At 44.9% G+C, this 15630-nt stretch overlaps 2 protein-coding genes across 7 annotated transcripts in view; both read left to right on the plus strand.

The window, feature by feature from the left end:
* Positions 1 to 15630, plus strand: part of RUFY1 (RUN and FYVE domain containing 1) — a 573324-nt gene that overhangs the window by 318696 nt on the left and 238998 nt on the right. The window lies entirely within an intron of this gene.
* Positions 8136 to 15216, plus strand: LOC141087870 (uncharacterized). 2 transcript variants are annotated; one of them, XM_073573709.1, is made up of 2 exons: positions 8136 to 11739; positions 11834 to 15216. In XM_073573709.1, exons 1-2 carry the CDS (start codon positions 11103 to 11105, stop codon positions 12547 to 12549), a joined length of 1353 nt encoding a protein of 450 aa, XP_073429810.1. In that variant the 5' UTR covers positions 8136 to 11102; the 3' UTR covers positions 12550 to 15216. The 2 variants fall into 2 exon arrangements, with proteins under 2 accessions (XP_073429810.1, XP_073429809.1); XM_073573708.1 differs by having other exon boundaries at positions 8960 to 11739.

A 15630-nucleotide genomic window follows, 5' to 3' on the forward strand; every position in this document is an offset into this window, starting at 1 on the left:
TCTTAGACCTGTGACGGGGACAAGGGGGCATCCTCTACGTCTGGAGGAAAGAAGGTTTAAGCATACTCACAGACGTGGATTCTTTACTGTAAGAGCAGCGAGACTATGGAACTCTCTGCCATATGATGTTGTAATGAGTGATTCCCTACTAAAATTTAAGAAAGGCCTGGATGTCTTTCTTGGAAAGTATAATATTACAGGGTATATACACTAGTTTCCTTAATATTGCGTTGATCCAGGGAGCTAGTCTGATTGCCGTATGTGGAGTCGGGAAGGAATTTTTTTCCCCAATGTGAAGCTTACTGTTTGCCACATGGGGTTTTTTTGCCTTCCTCTGGATCAACATGTTAGGGCAAGTTAGGATAGGATATGGGTTGAACTAGATGGACTTAAAGTCTCCCTTCAACCTTAATAACTATGTTACTATGTTACTATGTTCTGCTGTATCTCCCAACTGCTGTTAGCCTGTGCTCCTCATGTTAATGGTGGTGGGACAGGAAGTGAGGGCCTCTCCCCCTGCTCTCCGTGCTTCTTTTATCTCTGCTTATCTTATCTCTGCTCTCTGCTGAACCACCCCAGACCCGAAAGGCCCTGTGCACAGCTGCTGACGATAGCTCAGTATGTAACTGGAAATATGCGGGCTGGTGATGCTGGGTGTCAGGGAGCAGGGAGGAACCCAGACAGTCCAAGATGGAGAGGAGGGGGGGCGCAGCAGTCACCAACCTGGGGAGAGCGTGCAGAGGTTCGGCAGTCTACCAGATCCAAATCCTCCAAGACCCTGATGTTACAGGTTGCAGCTGGTGTATTTTTGATGGCAAAGTAGGTGTTCTCCAAGGCTGGATGGCTCGGATGGTGGAGTGTGACAGGGAGCTGTGTTAGATGCGACCTCCCAGGTCAGCGGCCATCTTGGATCTCGTCGAATTACCGGTAAGACTAATTCTATTTTTTATTTATTTATTTTTTTACACCAAATCACCCATATTTTTCTAAAGGTACCCAGCATAGCCCCATTGACTCTAATTAGAGCAGTAAATCAGGCATGATACCCTGGAGCATTACAAACCAGTAAGTACGCTCATTCAAAAGCCCACCTTTTGCTCCTTGGTCTTCATCCATAATAATATACAACTTTTTCCATCTAGCGGGCGATTCATCCCACAGCCCTAGTGGATCTTCTCTTTACTGCGTACCTAGTAATTTTTGATCTACCCACCACACCACCAACGATCTTAGGAGTAAGTATATATTTTTACCATTCCCAGGACCAATAGCGTGGTGATACTATTACACATATATATGTATGTATATATATATACACACACACATATAGAATATATACAGTGTGTCCGTAAAGTCATGGTGCACTTTTGACCAGTCACTGGAAAGCAACAAAAGATGATAGAAATGTGAAATCTGCTCCAAATAAAAGAAAAACTCTCCCAGTTTCATACCTATTCAGTGCAGTTGGATGTGGGCTGCATTATCAACGACATTAATCACTTAAAACAGAGAATCACAGACGTTATTCACTCTGTTACACCAGACGTCCTTATCCGTGTGTGGCAATAATTTCACTATTGTTTGGATATGTGTAGGGCAACAAATGGCGCCCACATTGAACTGCACTGAATAGGTATGAAACTGGGAGAGTTTTTCTTTTATTTGGAGCAGATTTCACATTTCTATTGTCTTTTGTTGCTTTCCAGTGACTGGTCAAAAGTGCACCATGACTTTACGGACACACTGTGTGTATATAGAATACATATACAGTACAGACCAAAAGTTTGGACACACCTTCTCGTTCAAAGAGTTTTCTTTATTTTCATTACTATGAAAATTGTAGATTCACTCTGAAGGCATCAAAACTATGAATTTACACTTGTGGAATTACAGTATATACAGTAATTAACAAAAAAGTGTGAAAAAACTGAAAATACTGTATGTCTTATATTCTAGGTTCTTCAAAGTAGCCACCTTTTGCTTTGATTACTGCTTTGCACACTCTTGGCATTCTCTTGATGAGCTTCAAGAGGTAGTCACCGGAAATGGTTTTCACTTCACAGGTGTGCCCTGTCAGGTTTAATAAGTGGGATTTCTTGCCTTATAAATGGGGTAGGGACCATCAGTTGTGTTGTGCAGAAGTCTGGTGGATACACAGCTGATAGTCCTACTGAATAGCCTGTTAGTTGCTTTTTTTATTGCCATAATACAAATTCTAAGTAAAGAAAAATGAGTGGCCATCGTTACTTTAAGAAATGAAGGTCAGTCAGTCCGAAAAATTAGGAAAACTTTGAAAGTGTCCCCATGTGCAGTGGCAAAAACCATCAAGCGCTACAAAGAAACTGGCTCATATGAGGACCGCCCCAGGAAAGGAAGACCAAGAGTCACCTCTGCTGCAGAGGATAAGTTCATCCGAGTCACCTGCCTCAGAAATCGCCGCAGGTTAACAGCAGCTCAGATTAGAGACCAGGTCATTGCCACACAGAGTTCTAGCAGCATAGCATCAGACACATCTCTACAACAACTGTTAGGAGGAGACTTTGTGGAGCAGGCCTTCATGGTAAAATAGCTGCTAGGCAACAAGCAGAAGAGACTTGTTTGGGCTAAAGAACACAAGGAATGGACATTAGACCAGTGTAAATCTGTGTTTTGGTCTGATGAGTCCAAATTTGAGATCTTTGGTTCCAACCACCGTGTCTTTGTGCGACGCAGAAAAGGTGAACGGATGGAATCTACATGCCTGGTTCCCACCATGAAGCATGGAGGAGGAGGTGTGATGGTGTGGGGGTGCTTTGCTGGTGACACTGTTGGGGATTTATTCAAAACTGAAGGCATACTGAACCAGCATGGCTACCACAGCATCTTGCAGCATCATGCTATTCCATCCGGTTTGTGTTTAGTTGGACCATCATTTATTTTTCAATAGGACAATGACCCCAAACACACCTCCAGGCTGTGTAAGGGCTATTTGACCAAGAAGGAGAGTGATGGGGTGCTACGCCAGATGACCTGGCCTCCACAGTCACCAGACCTGAACCCAATCGAGATGGTTTGGGGTGAGCTGGACCGCAGAGTGAAGGCAAAAGAGCCAACAAGTGCTAAGCATCTCTGGGAACTCCTTCAAGACTGTTGGAAGACCATTTCCGGTGACTACCTCTTGAAGCTCATCAAGAGAATGCCAAGAGTGTGCAAAGCAGTAATCAAATCAAAACGTGGCTACTTTGAAGAACCTAGAATTTAAGACATATTTTCACTTGTTTCACACTTTTTTGTTAACTATATAATTCCACATGTGCTAATTCATAGTTTTGATGCCTTCAGAGTGAATCTACAATTTTCATAGACCTGAAAATAAAGAAAACTCTTTGAATGAGAAGGTGTGTCCAAACTTTTGGTCTGTACTGTATATATACATAATATAGAATATATTACACAGATAGAAGAAAAGCCGGCAATTCAGCAGTCGCGGTATTGTAAAATCACAGCAGGAGCCGACAGGATAGAAGAGATGGATTACATACAGTAAATACAAATAGAATAGGTAGATATACAGATATCAGTGACAAATACAATTAGTAAAGTGTGTGTGCAGCTTACTGGACATGTATTCAATTAATAAGATTATTTTTCTGAAAAAAATGGCATGGGCGCCCACGTAATTTCTGTAACCAGCAGGGGGAAAGCCCATGCAAACAGCTGCCGGCTGATATTAATAGCCTAGGAAGGGGCCATGGATACTGCCACCCAAGCGAAAAACATCAGATCTCAGCCACCTCAGAAAAGGCGCATCTCTAAGATGTGCCAATTCTGACACTTAGCCATACTCTTCCCACCTGCCCTGTAGCGGTGGCAAGTGGGGTTCATATTTGTGAGGTTGATGTCACCTTTGTATTGTCCAGTGACATCAAGCCCACGGCGTAGTAATGGAGAAACAACTATATACCTTACCTGTCCGTCGTTCTGTCCCACGCCATAATCCATGCCTGGGGTAGAATTGTTTTTTATCCTGTACGGTGCCAAGGTGTGACTGTCCAGGCTGAAAACCACTGGTGAGTTCACCGTAGTTGAAATTCACCGCAGTGAAATTCTCCCAGTGAACTCGCCTCTGCTCCATGCAACTTTCTCACGGTGCTAGCAGGGATCTCACCAAGGTCCCCTCAGTTCAGCCTGGCTGAGAACGCATCCTCAGTGATGTCACCGCTAGTCACTTCGGGGCTTGATGTCACCTGTCATTACAAGGGTGACATCAACCCCCCCAACTGTCTCCCCACTTTCCATCGCTACAGGACAAGTGGGAAGAGCCAGGCAAAGTACCAGAATTGGCACATCTAATAGATGTGCCTTTTCTGGGCAGCTGCGGGCTGCTATTTTTAGGCTGGGGGGCCAATATCCATGGCCATTTACCAGCCTGAGAATACCAGCTCTCAGATTTAGCAAGGCTTGTTAAAAATGGGGGGACCTAATGCCGTTTTTTTTTAATCATTTATTTAAATAATTAAAAAATACATTGTGAGAACCCATCTATTCTTGATAACTAGCCTTGCTGACAGCTGAGGGTTGCAGCCCCCAGCTGTGAGTTTTGCATGACTTGTTATCAAAAATTGGGGGGAACCAACGCAGGTTTCTTTTTAAATTAATTATTTACAGCGCAGCAGCGGCTGATGAATAGTCCCATCCAACTCTCCTGCTCTCACTGTAATTAGCGGTAGCAGATGTCAGATGATGGAATCAGTAGTCCCGTCAGCTGACACCAGTGAGCGATGGTAAATTGTATACCTCCGATCACAGCTGAGCACTCACGCTGTCTTTTGATAGTGTGGGAACTGCAGCTCTCTGACTGGCGGGGATGATTTCCCTGCCGATCAGAGGCGGTGTTTGCCGTGCTGTTTTGCATATGACAGCGTGTCAAACACTATATTGTCCGGTCCCCCATTCAAGAGAATGGGGTTCGGGTCCGCTCTGCTGGATGACAGGCTGTATGGACGCATCATTTAGCCTGACATCTAGATGTTGCAGAACCTAGTGTGAGGTCAAATCCTGCTGTCCTTGACTTTACTGCAGCGTATATGCTGCAAAAAAAGTCAACCTGCGTATTTGCGGAGTTTTTTTCACCATCCATCCAAGTCAGTGGGTGAAAAACGCTGTAAAAACGCTGAAAGAAGTGACATGCTCTATGTAAAAAAAGAAAAACAAAATCCTGATGACTAAAAACCTATGTGTGTGCTTGAGACTTCTGAAATCTCATAGGCTTTGCTGGTACTGTAAAAAGCAGCTGAAAATCAGCAAAAAAAATGCAGAAAAAACACCCAGTGTGAACATACCCTTATGATTACAATTATTGTTCGTTTCAAATCACTCGCTCACATAAACTGTGAGGGAATATAATGATATTTTTACTTTTACTTGGTGAACAGAGTCCCTGAATTACTTGGGAATCATTCTAACATCTGATCGTCAAACTTTATCCCATAATATTACTCAGATTATACAGACATTAAAGGGGTTGTCCGGGCTTTTCACATACTCTCAGTACATATCTGGGCTGCAGAATTATGACAATAAGTAATTTACTTTCTGTCACTAGTTTTGCATGGTTTTCTAGATATTCTGAACAGAACGTCCAAGGGGGGTGTGTGTTATGGCATTAACTAGTCATAACCTCCTACTCTACTCCAAACATGCCCTCTATAGCAACAACCCCACCCTCCATAGCTACAGGCCCTCCCAGTCCACATGAAGCAGCCCTCATCACAAAGTAACAAATTCTTCCCCTCCAGCAGCCTCAGTGCAGAGAGCTGCTCCTCCCCAGACACATGCTGAACAGTGATCTATGGAAAGTGAAACTAGTGAGGAGGGAAAATCGTCCTGTATTCTGGGCCACTCCATGATTACAATACGTAACTCATTATCAGTAATTCCTTCCCTCACTGTCCCAGGCTGCTGGGAGCAGTGAGAACAGACTGTGTGATGGCCAGTGATGGGGGTCTGCAGCTTCTAATCTGCACAGGGGATGGCAGTCACTGATGTAATCTGTTGTGTGACAAAGCCTCTGCTGTGTGAATGAGACAGCTCTGTGTCACTGATGTATTCACACAGCAGCAGATTTGGTGCAGTGTATGTGCGAAGCTCCACCAAACTCCCAGCAAGCTCCAGTGACCAGCACCACCCACTGCCCACTCATTGGCTGTCAGTAAACTGCACCAGCACTCATCTTTATCATCATTCCAGCATTGGAAAGAACACAGCAGTGATCCTGTATTTGTGAAAGCAGCACAATACTTACATACATACACCCCCCAACACTTCACACTGTTACAGCTGCTGATTGGACAGGCTGCTCCCATCAGTATTTGTGTCATTAGAGACACAGTGCTCACACATACACTGCACCAAATCTGCTGCTGTGTGAAGACATCAGTGACACAGAGCTGTCTCATTCACACAGCAGAGGCTTTGTCACACAACAGGTTACATCAGTGACTGCAATCCCCTGTGCAGATTAGAAGCTGCAGACCCCCATCACTGGCCATCACACAGTCTGTTCTCACTGCTCCCAGCAGCCTGGGACAGTGAGGGAAGGAATTACTGATAATGAGTTATGTATTGTAATCATGGAGTGTCCCAGAATACAGGACGATTTTCCTTCCTCACTAGATTCACTTTCCATAGATCACTGTTCAATGTGTGTCTGGGGGAGGAGCAGCTCTCTGTACTGAGGCTGCTGGAGGGGAATAATTCGTTACTGTGTGATGAGGGCTGCTTCATGTGGATGGGGAGGGCCTGTAGCTATGGAGGGTGGGGTTGTTGCTATAGAGGGCATGTTTGGAGTAGAGTAGAAGGTTGCGACTAGTTCTCATTTCAATGCCATAACACCCCCCCCTTAGACGTTATGTTCAGAAAATCTAGAAAACCGTGCAAACTAGTGACAGAAAGTAAATTACTTATTGTCATAATTCTGCAGCCCAGATATGTACTGAGATTATGTGAAAAGCCCGGACAACCCCTTTAAACTAGGAGATAAGCATATAGAAAAAAAAGTTCACTGTCTTACGCTGGAAAATATAATCTCCTTAAAATGGTGCCTTTCCATAGAATATTGTTTTTGCTCTAGACTCTTCCTCACATTTACAAAAAAAAAAAACCTCTCATGAAAAACTTGTCAAGAGAATGTTTAGACAGTTTATGTGGGGAGTTGGAGCAGCTAACAGCGTCAGTATTTTTAAATCACAAAAGGATAATTTTCTCCTAAAATGTTATAAGCCTTAGCAGCTATTTTGCATTATTCCCTGGACTGGGTGGGATGTAGATCCACATGTACTAACCTTTTGGTAAATGCAGGTTTTATGGTGACTCTTCTACACTACATAGATTTTGAAATTTTATAGTCATTTAGGGATCACCCTATTTTTTGACAACTGTACAAATTTGGCCTAATGTTAGGAAAAATACACATTTTAATCCTCTTGTAGCAACTGAAGGCTTTCAGCTGGGCAGGTTGTTTTGCTAAGTATTTAAAGGGATCGGATACTGCTTTAAAGAAGGCGATTAATTGTATTACAATAATTCATTGATTACAGAAAATTGGAAATAGTGTGATATTGCATACACTTATGCATAATATACATCACAAAAGTAAAGTACTTACATTACACACTACAAAAGAAAAACTTCATCAGGAAAAGAGCGTCATATGTCCGGAAACATCAACCGTGAGAAGCCGAAGACAGATAAATTCCTGGGATATCCACACTATAGACCCACACAAGCGTCCCCTCCAGTTTATAAGTTGCAGGCTTCTGTCTTAGCTAAAGTCTTCCCCAGCTTATATATTGTTTAGAAAAAACAATGCTTGTGTAATCAAGTGTTAGACGAGCTCTAGCAGATTCTACTTGTCCAAAGTAATATCCTTCTTTCTGAGTGGCCAACTCTTCAGATATCAGTCACCTTTGGACAAATACGTCATCACACAGAACATGCCCAGAAGCTTTCCTGGCACCAAATATTCTACCATAATATAAACATACACTTTCTTACTGAATACTGATAACGAAAATATGTAGTATTTGGAGGATGCTTGTTCTCACTAACATTAATCACAAAGGTATGCAGTAGTTAGCTGGTACTGGATGGTACTGTAAGCATGTTCTCTCTGAACACTGATAACAAACCTATGCAGTAATTGGTACACCAGGTGTTAAGTAAGTTACAGAAAATACAAGCTAATAGAAACTGAACTGTTACTGTATAGTATCTTAAAGGGTTTTTTAAAGACAGACCATCAATATGGATTCCTGATGGTCTTTAATATCTTAGCACTACAGTAAGTACTGGTTGGAGTGTATGTGTCACTGAAGTGACTAGCCTAAATGATGTGAATCCTGGAGGGAAGGCTCCAGCACAATAGGTGCTGAGAGGATTGTTATACTACGTCAAGAAATGTGTCGTGTTTCACCCTTTGATGCAGGCTCTGGCGCTAAGCCTGCATCTTTCCTGGCACATGACAGCTTATTTAATCAGCTGTCAATGTGTCCCTAACAGTTGCGGATGGAATCACGATCCTCCTGTGGCTGTTTAGATGTTAAATGCCCGCTATATCCATCTTTGACAGCGGCATTCAACATGCTCACGCGGGGAGCATGTCACTAACCCGGCCAATAGGCACCCCTGTCACATGAGATCTGATGGGTTGGCATGACAACCCAGGGTCTGCAGGAGCACCCCATTATTGTCACTGTCGATCTGCTATGAGCGCCATCCCATGGTCAGCGTTCATAGCAGGTGAGCATTTCTGCTACACATAGCTGAAGCCCTAATATGTGTAGCAACATCACAATAAAAGCGGTAAGTCTCTGGCGAGTGCAGTAAGAATACAGAAAGCTAACACATACTGTATATCCTTTTGATCATGGATCAAACACAGAGACAAGCACCTTATTCCTGAGATCGCGGAGACATTTAAAAATGTCTACTCATTATGCGCAGTAGACTCAACTATCCCTACTACACAAAGTGACGATTTTAAATTGCGCATTCAAACATACATTGAGGAGTCTGGTTTTCCCTCTTTGTTTGACACTGCAACGGGTTTTCACAAGCTACCCTTTACTATAGGGAAAGTGCAAACAGCTGTAAAGGAAGCCAACTCCTGGAAAGCCCCTGGCCCAGGCGGGTGTTCACTGCCATATTATAAGTTCCTGGAATTTTTCTACCTATCTTATCTCTAGCTTAAATGTGTTATCCAAAGGATCTTCTCTCCTGGGATACTCTCTGCCAGCTCACATACTGTATCTTCTATCCATAAGAAAGGGAAAGAACTTTCCCAATGTGCAAGTTATAGACCTATTTCTCGTCTAAAGGGCCTGTCACACTAAGCGATATCGCTAGCAATATCGCTATGTCTGATACTTACCTCCGACCGCTCCCCCGCTGGTTATCGCCGATCGCGCGAGAACGTCCTGAGCCGTTTCTCGTCGTCCGCTTCCTGCTGTGGTGACGCGTGGACGCGGGCGGGAGGATGTCAGAATTGCCTCGTCTGACAGGTAAGTAGCGACCCCAGACCCCTGCAATGTCGCTGGTGAGATCTGCCTGTGTGGCAGCTCACTAGCGACCACTTAGCGATGTACCAGCGATCCTGACCGCGTCATATCGCTGGTCGGGATGGCTGGTGCATCGCTAAGTGTGACCGTACCTTTAATGTAGACATTAAGCTGTGTGCGGAAATGATTGCATCCAGAGTCTCCCACCTTCTACTGGATATTATCCATCCAGATCAGATGGGTTGTGTGAGAAGTAGAGAGGCAAGGGAACAATACAACTAAGCCTTTAAACCTAATATATAGAACCAGACTTAAATCTCAGCCTCTTATGCTTTTGTCTACCGATGCAGAAAAGGCATTCGATAGGGTAAACTGGTTATTTTACTCTTCGCCACGACAGCACCCACTGGAGGTATCGGATCCGCCCATTTGGAACAGGAAACCCTACAGGAAAGATAAAAGGGGCGGTCCGCCTTTCCTCCTCAGTTTTGGTTTCCTGTTCCAAATGGAGCAGGATCCTGCAGGATCTTACCTGGGCCATGCATCCGCCTGTGCGGTCTCTTCGGGAACGGCAGGGGCTGCGGTCCGGAAGCAGCATCGGGGGAGACTCCGTTTGACGGCTCCCCCCTCGTCTGGTGGCATAGTGGTAATGGCCGGGTCCGGGGAGGGCCGCCCGGTCTTACCAGGGAGCGGGCCGGTCTGGCATCCGGGGGATCCCCCCCCCCCATCGGTGGGGGTATAGCGTGGATGGTGAGGCCATGAGCGCGCGAGCCGCGCGTGTCCGTAGCGGTGGCGCGGGAGCGGGCCGGCGCCCGACGCTCCTATACCCCGGAAGTAATGGTTGAACTTCCGGGGTAAGATGGCGATGACGCGGCGCATGCGCCCTGTGACAGGGCGACTTCCGGGGGTACGATAAGTGTATAGATAAAACAGCGCTGCAACGTTGGAACCATGTCGTCCCCCGCAGAGTCGCAGACCCCAGCAGGGGATTCAGCTGGGGGCAACTCCACCAGGGACCGCAGCGCCAGGACAGAGACTGCCCGCAGGAGCGAGGCAGCAGAAACCCGATCCAAACAGTCTCAGCCATCCGAACCGGTATTAAGCTTCACTGGGTGAGTGTGCAAAGTATATGCTCTACCTATTAAGCTAACCTCCTCTCCTCCCCCCCCCTCCCCCCTCTCTTTACCTTTGACCTCCCACTTCAGTCAAAGAAAAAAGGAAAAAACAAAACATAAAGAATGCGCATTATGTTCAGAGCCTCTCCCTGACTCCTACCCCAAAAAACTCTGCAAACAATGCATTAAAGAGACCAGGCAGGGGTCGACGATATCTTCTAAGGATATCCGAGCCATAATTAGGGAGGAAATACAAGCCATCAACCGCGCCAGCACTCCCGCAGAGTCCAGTCATAGAAAACAGGTCATTGTTAGTTCAGAGTCAGAGGAAGAACAGGAGCTAAACTCAGGCTCCGCATCCACGTCCTCATCATCATCCTTGGAGGTGGAAGGACGCGCATGTTTTCCACTGGACAGCGTAGATAACCTGGTAAAAGCGGTTAGAAATACTATGGGGTGTGAAGAGGAAAGGGGAGCCCAGACCGCGCAGGACATTATGTTTGCGGGATTGGCAGAGAAAAAGAGGAGATCATTTCCAGTAATACCGGCAATTAAAGATCTCATCAAAAGGGAGTGGGAAAAACACGACCAGAGGGGTTTTCTCCCATCCGCTTCAAAACGGAAGTACCCGTTCACTGATGAAGATCTATTAAAATGGACTAAAATACCAAAGGTGGACGCTGTCATATCCTCCACTTCCAAACAAACCTCGATCCCGGTCGAGGACGCAGGATTGTTAGCAGACCCATTGGACCGAAAGGCTGAATCTTCGCTCAAAAGGTCCTGGGAATCCACCACCGGGGTATTCAAACCCGCAATAGCCAGCACATGTACTGCTAGGTCAATGCTGGTATGGCTAGATCAATTAGACCAGCAGATTGAGCAAAGAGTGTCAAGGGAGAAACTGCGTGCAGCCATCCCGTTGATAAGAGGGGCAGCTGCCTTTATGGCAGACGCTTCAGCGGACACCCTAAGACTGGCAGCAAGATCGGCAGCCCTGGTGAATAACGCCAGACGCGCGCTGTGGATAAAGAGCTGGAAAGGGGATGCACAGTCAAAATCCAAAATTAGTGCAACCCCATGCGAGGGTGAGTTCCTCTTCGGAAAAGCCTTAGACGAAATTCTCGCCAAGGCAAAAGAAAGGAAAAAGGCCTTCAGTGATTCTCCCATTCCGTTTTATAGGAAAACCTTTAAGAGACGGCCATTCGGGAGAAGAAGACAATCGGACAGAACGAATAGATGGGCCACGAAAGACGAAAAGCAGAAGGGTACCATCTTCAGAGGGCCAACATATAGGAGAGATAAAAATTAAAAGTTTAGACCCACCAGTTGGGGGTAGATTAAAATTTTTTTTTACCAAGTGGGAACAAATTACGTTAAACCCATGGATTTTGAACATAATCAAGGAAGGAATAAAGATTGAATTCCTTCGGATCCCCTATGAGTTCTTTGTTATAACTCGCCTTAATTCCTTACTTCAGCAAAAGGCTCTCGAAGACGAGATTCGAGTCCTGCTAGCTAAAAAAGTTTTAGTTGACGTCCCTAAGGAACAACAGGGTAGAGGCTTTTACTCTCCCCTGTTTTTGGTGTCTAAACCAGACGGTACATTTAGAACCATTATTAATTTAAAGAAGCTAAATTCATTTATAAAAAATTATAAGTTCAAAATGGAATCAATTAGATCCACTATAAAGCTTCTTTTCCCAAATTGCGTAATGGCAGGGATTGATTTAAAAGATGCTTATTATCATCTCCCTATACACAACAGATTCCAGAAATACCTAAGAGTCGCAGTGGAAGTCGAGGGAAGGATTCATAATTTCCAATACGCGGCAATGCCCTTCGGGCTTTCCACGGCACCAAGAATATTTACCAAGGTGATGGCAGGGCAGAAGTGATGGCCTACCTTCGCCAAAAGGACACACTAATTGTGCCACATCTAGACGACTTCCTAGTAATTGGGAATTCAGTCAAACAATGTACTGAACGCGTGACTGACGCAATCTCCTCTTTTCAGAGCCTTGGCTGGATCATCAATATCCAAAAGTCCAGACTCGATCCGCAATCTCTCCAGACATTTCTAGGATTTCAACTAGATTCCTTGACCCAGAGATGTCTACTACCCCAGGTAAAAATCATCCTCACAAAACAAAAAATACAAGCAGCTATAGATAAACCACGTGTATCCTTAAGAGGAGCAATGTCACTATTAGGATCACTAAATTCTTGCACCCCGGCAGTCCGGTGGGCCCAGTACCATGTCCGTACGCTACAACACCAGATCCTCCAGGAGGATAAGCGACATAGTGGTCATTTACAGAGCAAAATAACCCTGTCACAAGAAGTCTTGACTTCCCTAGAGTGGTGGTTAGACGATGACCATTTATGTTCAGGAGTTCCATGGGTTATAGTTCCATCCTGTATCGTAACCACCGATGCCAGTCCCCAGGGCTGGGGAGCCCACATGGAGAATGGGTTTTATCAGGGAAGGTGGAGTAAAGAGGAATGTGATTACTCATCTAATTTAAAAGAACTGACTGCAGTGTTCTATGCTCTATACAACTTCCTTCCGCAGCTCCAACAGAAGCATGTAAGGATCCTGTCGGACAATACCACCACAGTGGCATATATAAACAGACAAGGAGGAACTCGATCAGAGACTCTGATGTCTTCAGCGGCAAGAATTTTAAACTTAGCAGAAAACTATTTTTTGTCCCTCTCGGCCCTTCATATCAGAGGCGAGAGCAATCAAAAGGCAGACTTCCTAAGCCGTCACACTCTACGACAAGGAGAGTGGTGCCTCAATCGGAAGGTCTTCAGGGACATAGTAGCCGCATGGGGACAACCCGAGGTGGATCTTTTCGCCACAAGGGAGAACAGGCAGATAAAAACATTTGCCTCCCTATCTCCGTCAGATCACCCAAACATACTGGACGCCTTTCTAGTTCCATGGAATTTCAACCTAGCGTATGCGTTCCCTCCATTGATCCTCCTACCTCAAGTAATTCGGAAGATCAGAGACGACAAAGCAAGAATAATCTTAATAGCACCGTTCTGGCCAAAAAGACCGTGGTTTTCGTGGCTGCAGATTATGTCAATAACAGATCCTTGGATCCTTCCGACTGCCAATCTACTCTCCCAAGGCCCCTTTTTCCACCCTCAAGTGCTCAGCTTGCACTTGACGGCGTGGAATTTGAGAGGCAGTTATTGAGGACAAGAGGATTCTCGGAGTCCTTAATTACTACACTACTACAAAGTAGAAAACAGTCCACAACCCAAATTTACACTAGAATATGGAAAAAATTTCTTCAATTCCATACAGTACCTCATACAGCAGAAGTTCCGATAATCCCAATCTTGGAATTTCTGCAGAAGGGGAAAGACTTAGGCTTAGCAGTAAATACACTGAGAGTACAAATATCGGCATTAGGAGCACTATATGGCCATAATATAGCAGGCAACAAGTGGATAACTCGTTTTATTACAGCATGTGAACGAATAGCTCCAATCCACATACCCTCCGTCCCTACATGGGATCTAAATCTGGTCTTAGACGCCCTAACGGTAGACCCCTTTGAGCCGATCGACACAATACCCTTCAAATACTTAGCACTTAAAATGGCCCTCTTAGTATCACTAACCTCAGCTAGAAGAGTGGGTGATATCCAAGCCTTGTCAATAGATCCACCTTTTTTCCAAGAATACCAAGACAGATTAGTATTAAAACCAGACCCTGCCTACCTGCCAAAAGTGGCAACAAAATACCATAGATCTCAGGAGATACTCCTCCCAACCTTCTATAAAAATCCCTCTACTCCGGAAGAGCAGAAGTTCCATACTCTGGACGTCAAAAGAACTGTCCTAAAATGTATTGAGAGGTCCAACAGTTGGAGGCAGAGCAGGGCCCTATTTGTTTCATTTCAGGGCTGTAAGAAGGGGTATGGAGTCACGAAGAGCACCATTTCCCGGTGGATCAGAGAGGCCATTCGTTTAGCCTACTCCGCAAAAAACGAAGATCCTCCAGGGAACATCAGGGCGCATTCCACCAGGGCAATGGCAACCTCTTGGGCGGAAAAGGGAGATGTTCCGATTGAAACTATATGTAAGGCGGCAGTTTGGTCATCCCCTTCTACCTTCTATAAGCACTACAGACTTGATCTTTCATCAACCTCTGACTTAAGCTTTGGCAGGACTATCCTTGGCACGGTGGTCCCACCCAGGTGATGGTCTCTGGAATCTCTCCAGTGGGTGCTGTCGTGGCGAAGAGTAAAAAGCCGGATTACTTACCGGTAATGCTCTTTTAATGAGTCCACGACAGCACCCGCTCACTTCCCCCCCTAAAGATATCAATAGTTAAAGTATATTAACCAAATAATGGATAAGAAAGATGTTAAAATAAGAGAACATTGCCTAATCCTTGGCGGTCCTTCTGGTACTCTGAAACGTAAAACTGAGGAGGAAAGGCGGACCGCCCCTTTTATCTTTCCTGTAGGGTTTCCTGTTCCAAATGGGCGGATCCGATACCTCCAGTGGGTGCTGTCGTGGACTCATTAAAAGAGCATTACCGGTAAGTAATCCGGCTTTTTTGAATGAGACACTTTCTCGACTGTCTGAAATCCAATATGCTAAGCCGGATTTACGCCTTGTACTCAAAGCCAATCGCCAGGGTAAAGGTAAACAGGTCTTATCTAAGGTTTTTGATATATGTAATGACACTTGACAAGGGTGTGCACTTTCCTCTCTGATTTTCATTTTCACATTGGAACCGTTTCATTTGAGAGTTTGGTCTAACACTAACATAGTGGGCCTCTGCATCCACGGTTCTCCATAAAAGATTGTGACTTATGCACATGATCTACTTTTCGTCATCAATAAACTGAATATTTCTTTACCTAACCTGATGTCAGAATTCAGTACATACAATTGACTATCAAATTTTAAAATTAACTTTTCAAAATCTGAAGCAATGAACTTTAGGC

Source organism: Dendrobates tinctorius, unplaced genomic scaffold, assembly GCF_039654945.1.
Source record: "Dendrobates tinctorius isolate UK_male_01 unplaced genomic scaffold, ASM3965494v1 ptg000036l, whole genome shotgun sequence".
Classification (NCBI taxonomy): Eukaryota; Metazoa; Chordata; class Amphibia; order Anura; family Dendrobatidae; genus Dendrobates; species Dendrobates tinctorius.

Coding starts and splice junctions, on each gene's coding strand:
- LOC141087870 (XM_073573708.1), top strand. CDS start 13,487: ATGGGGACAACCCGAGGTGGATCTTTTCGCCACAAGGGAGAACAGGCA.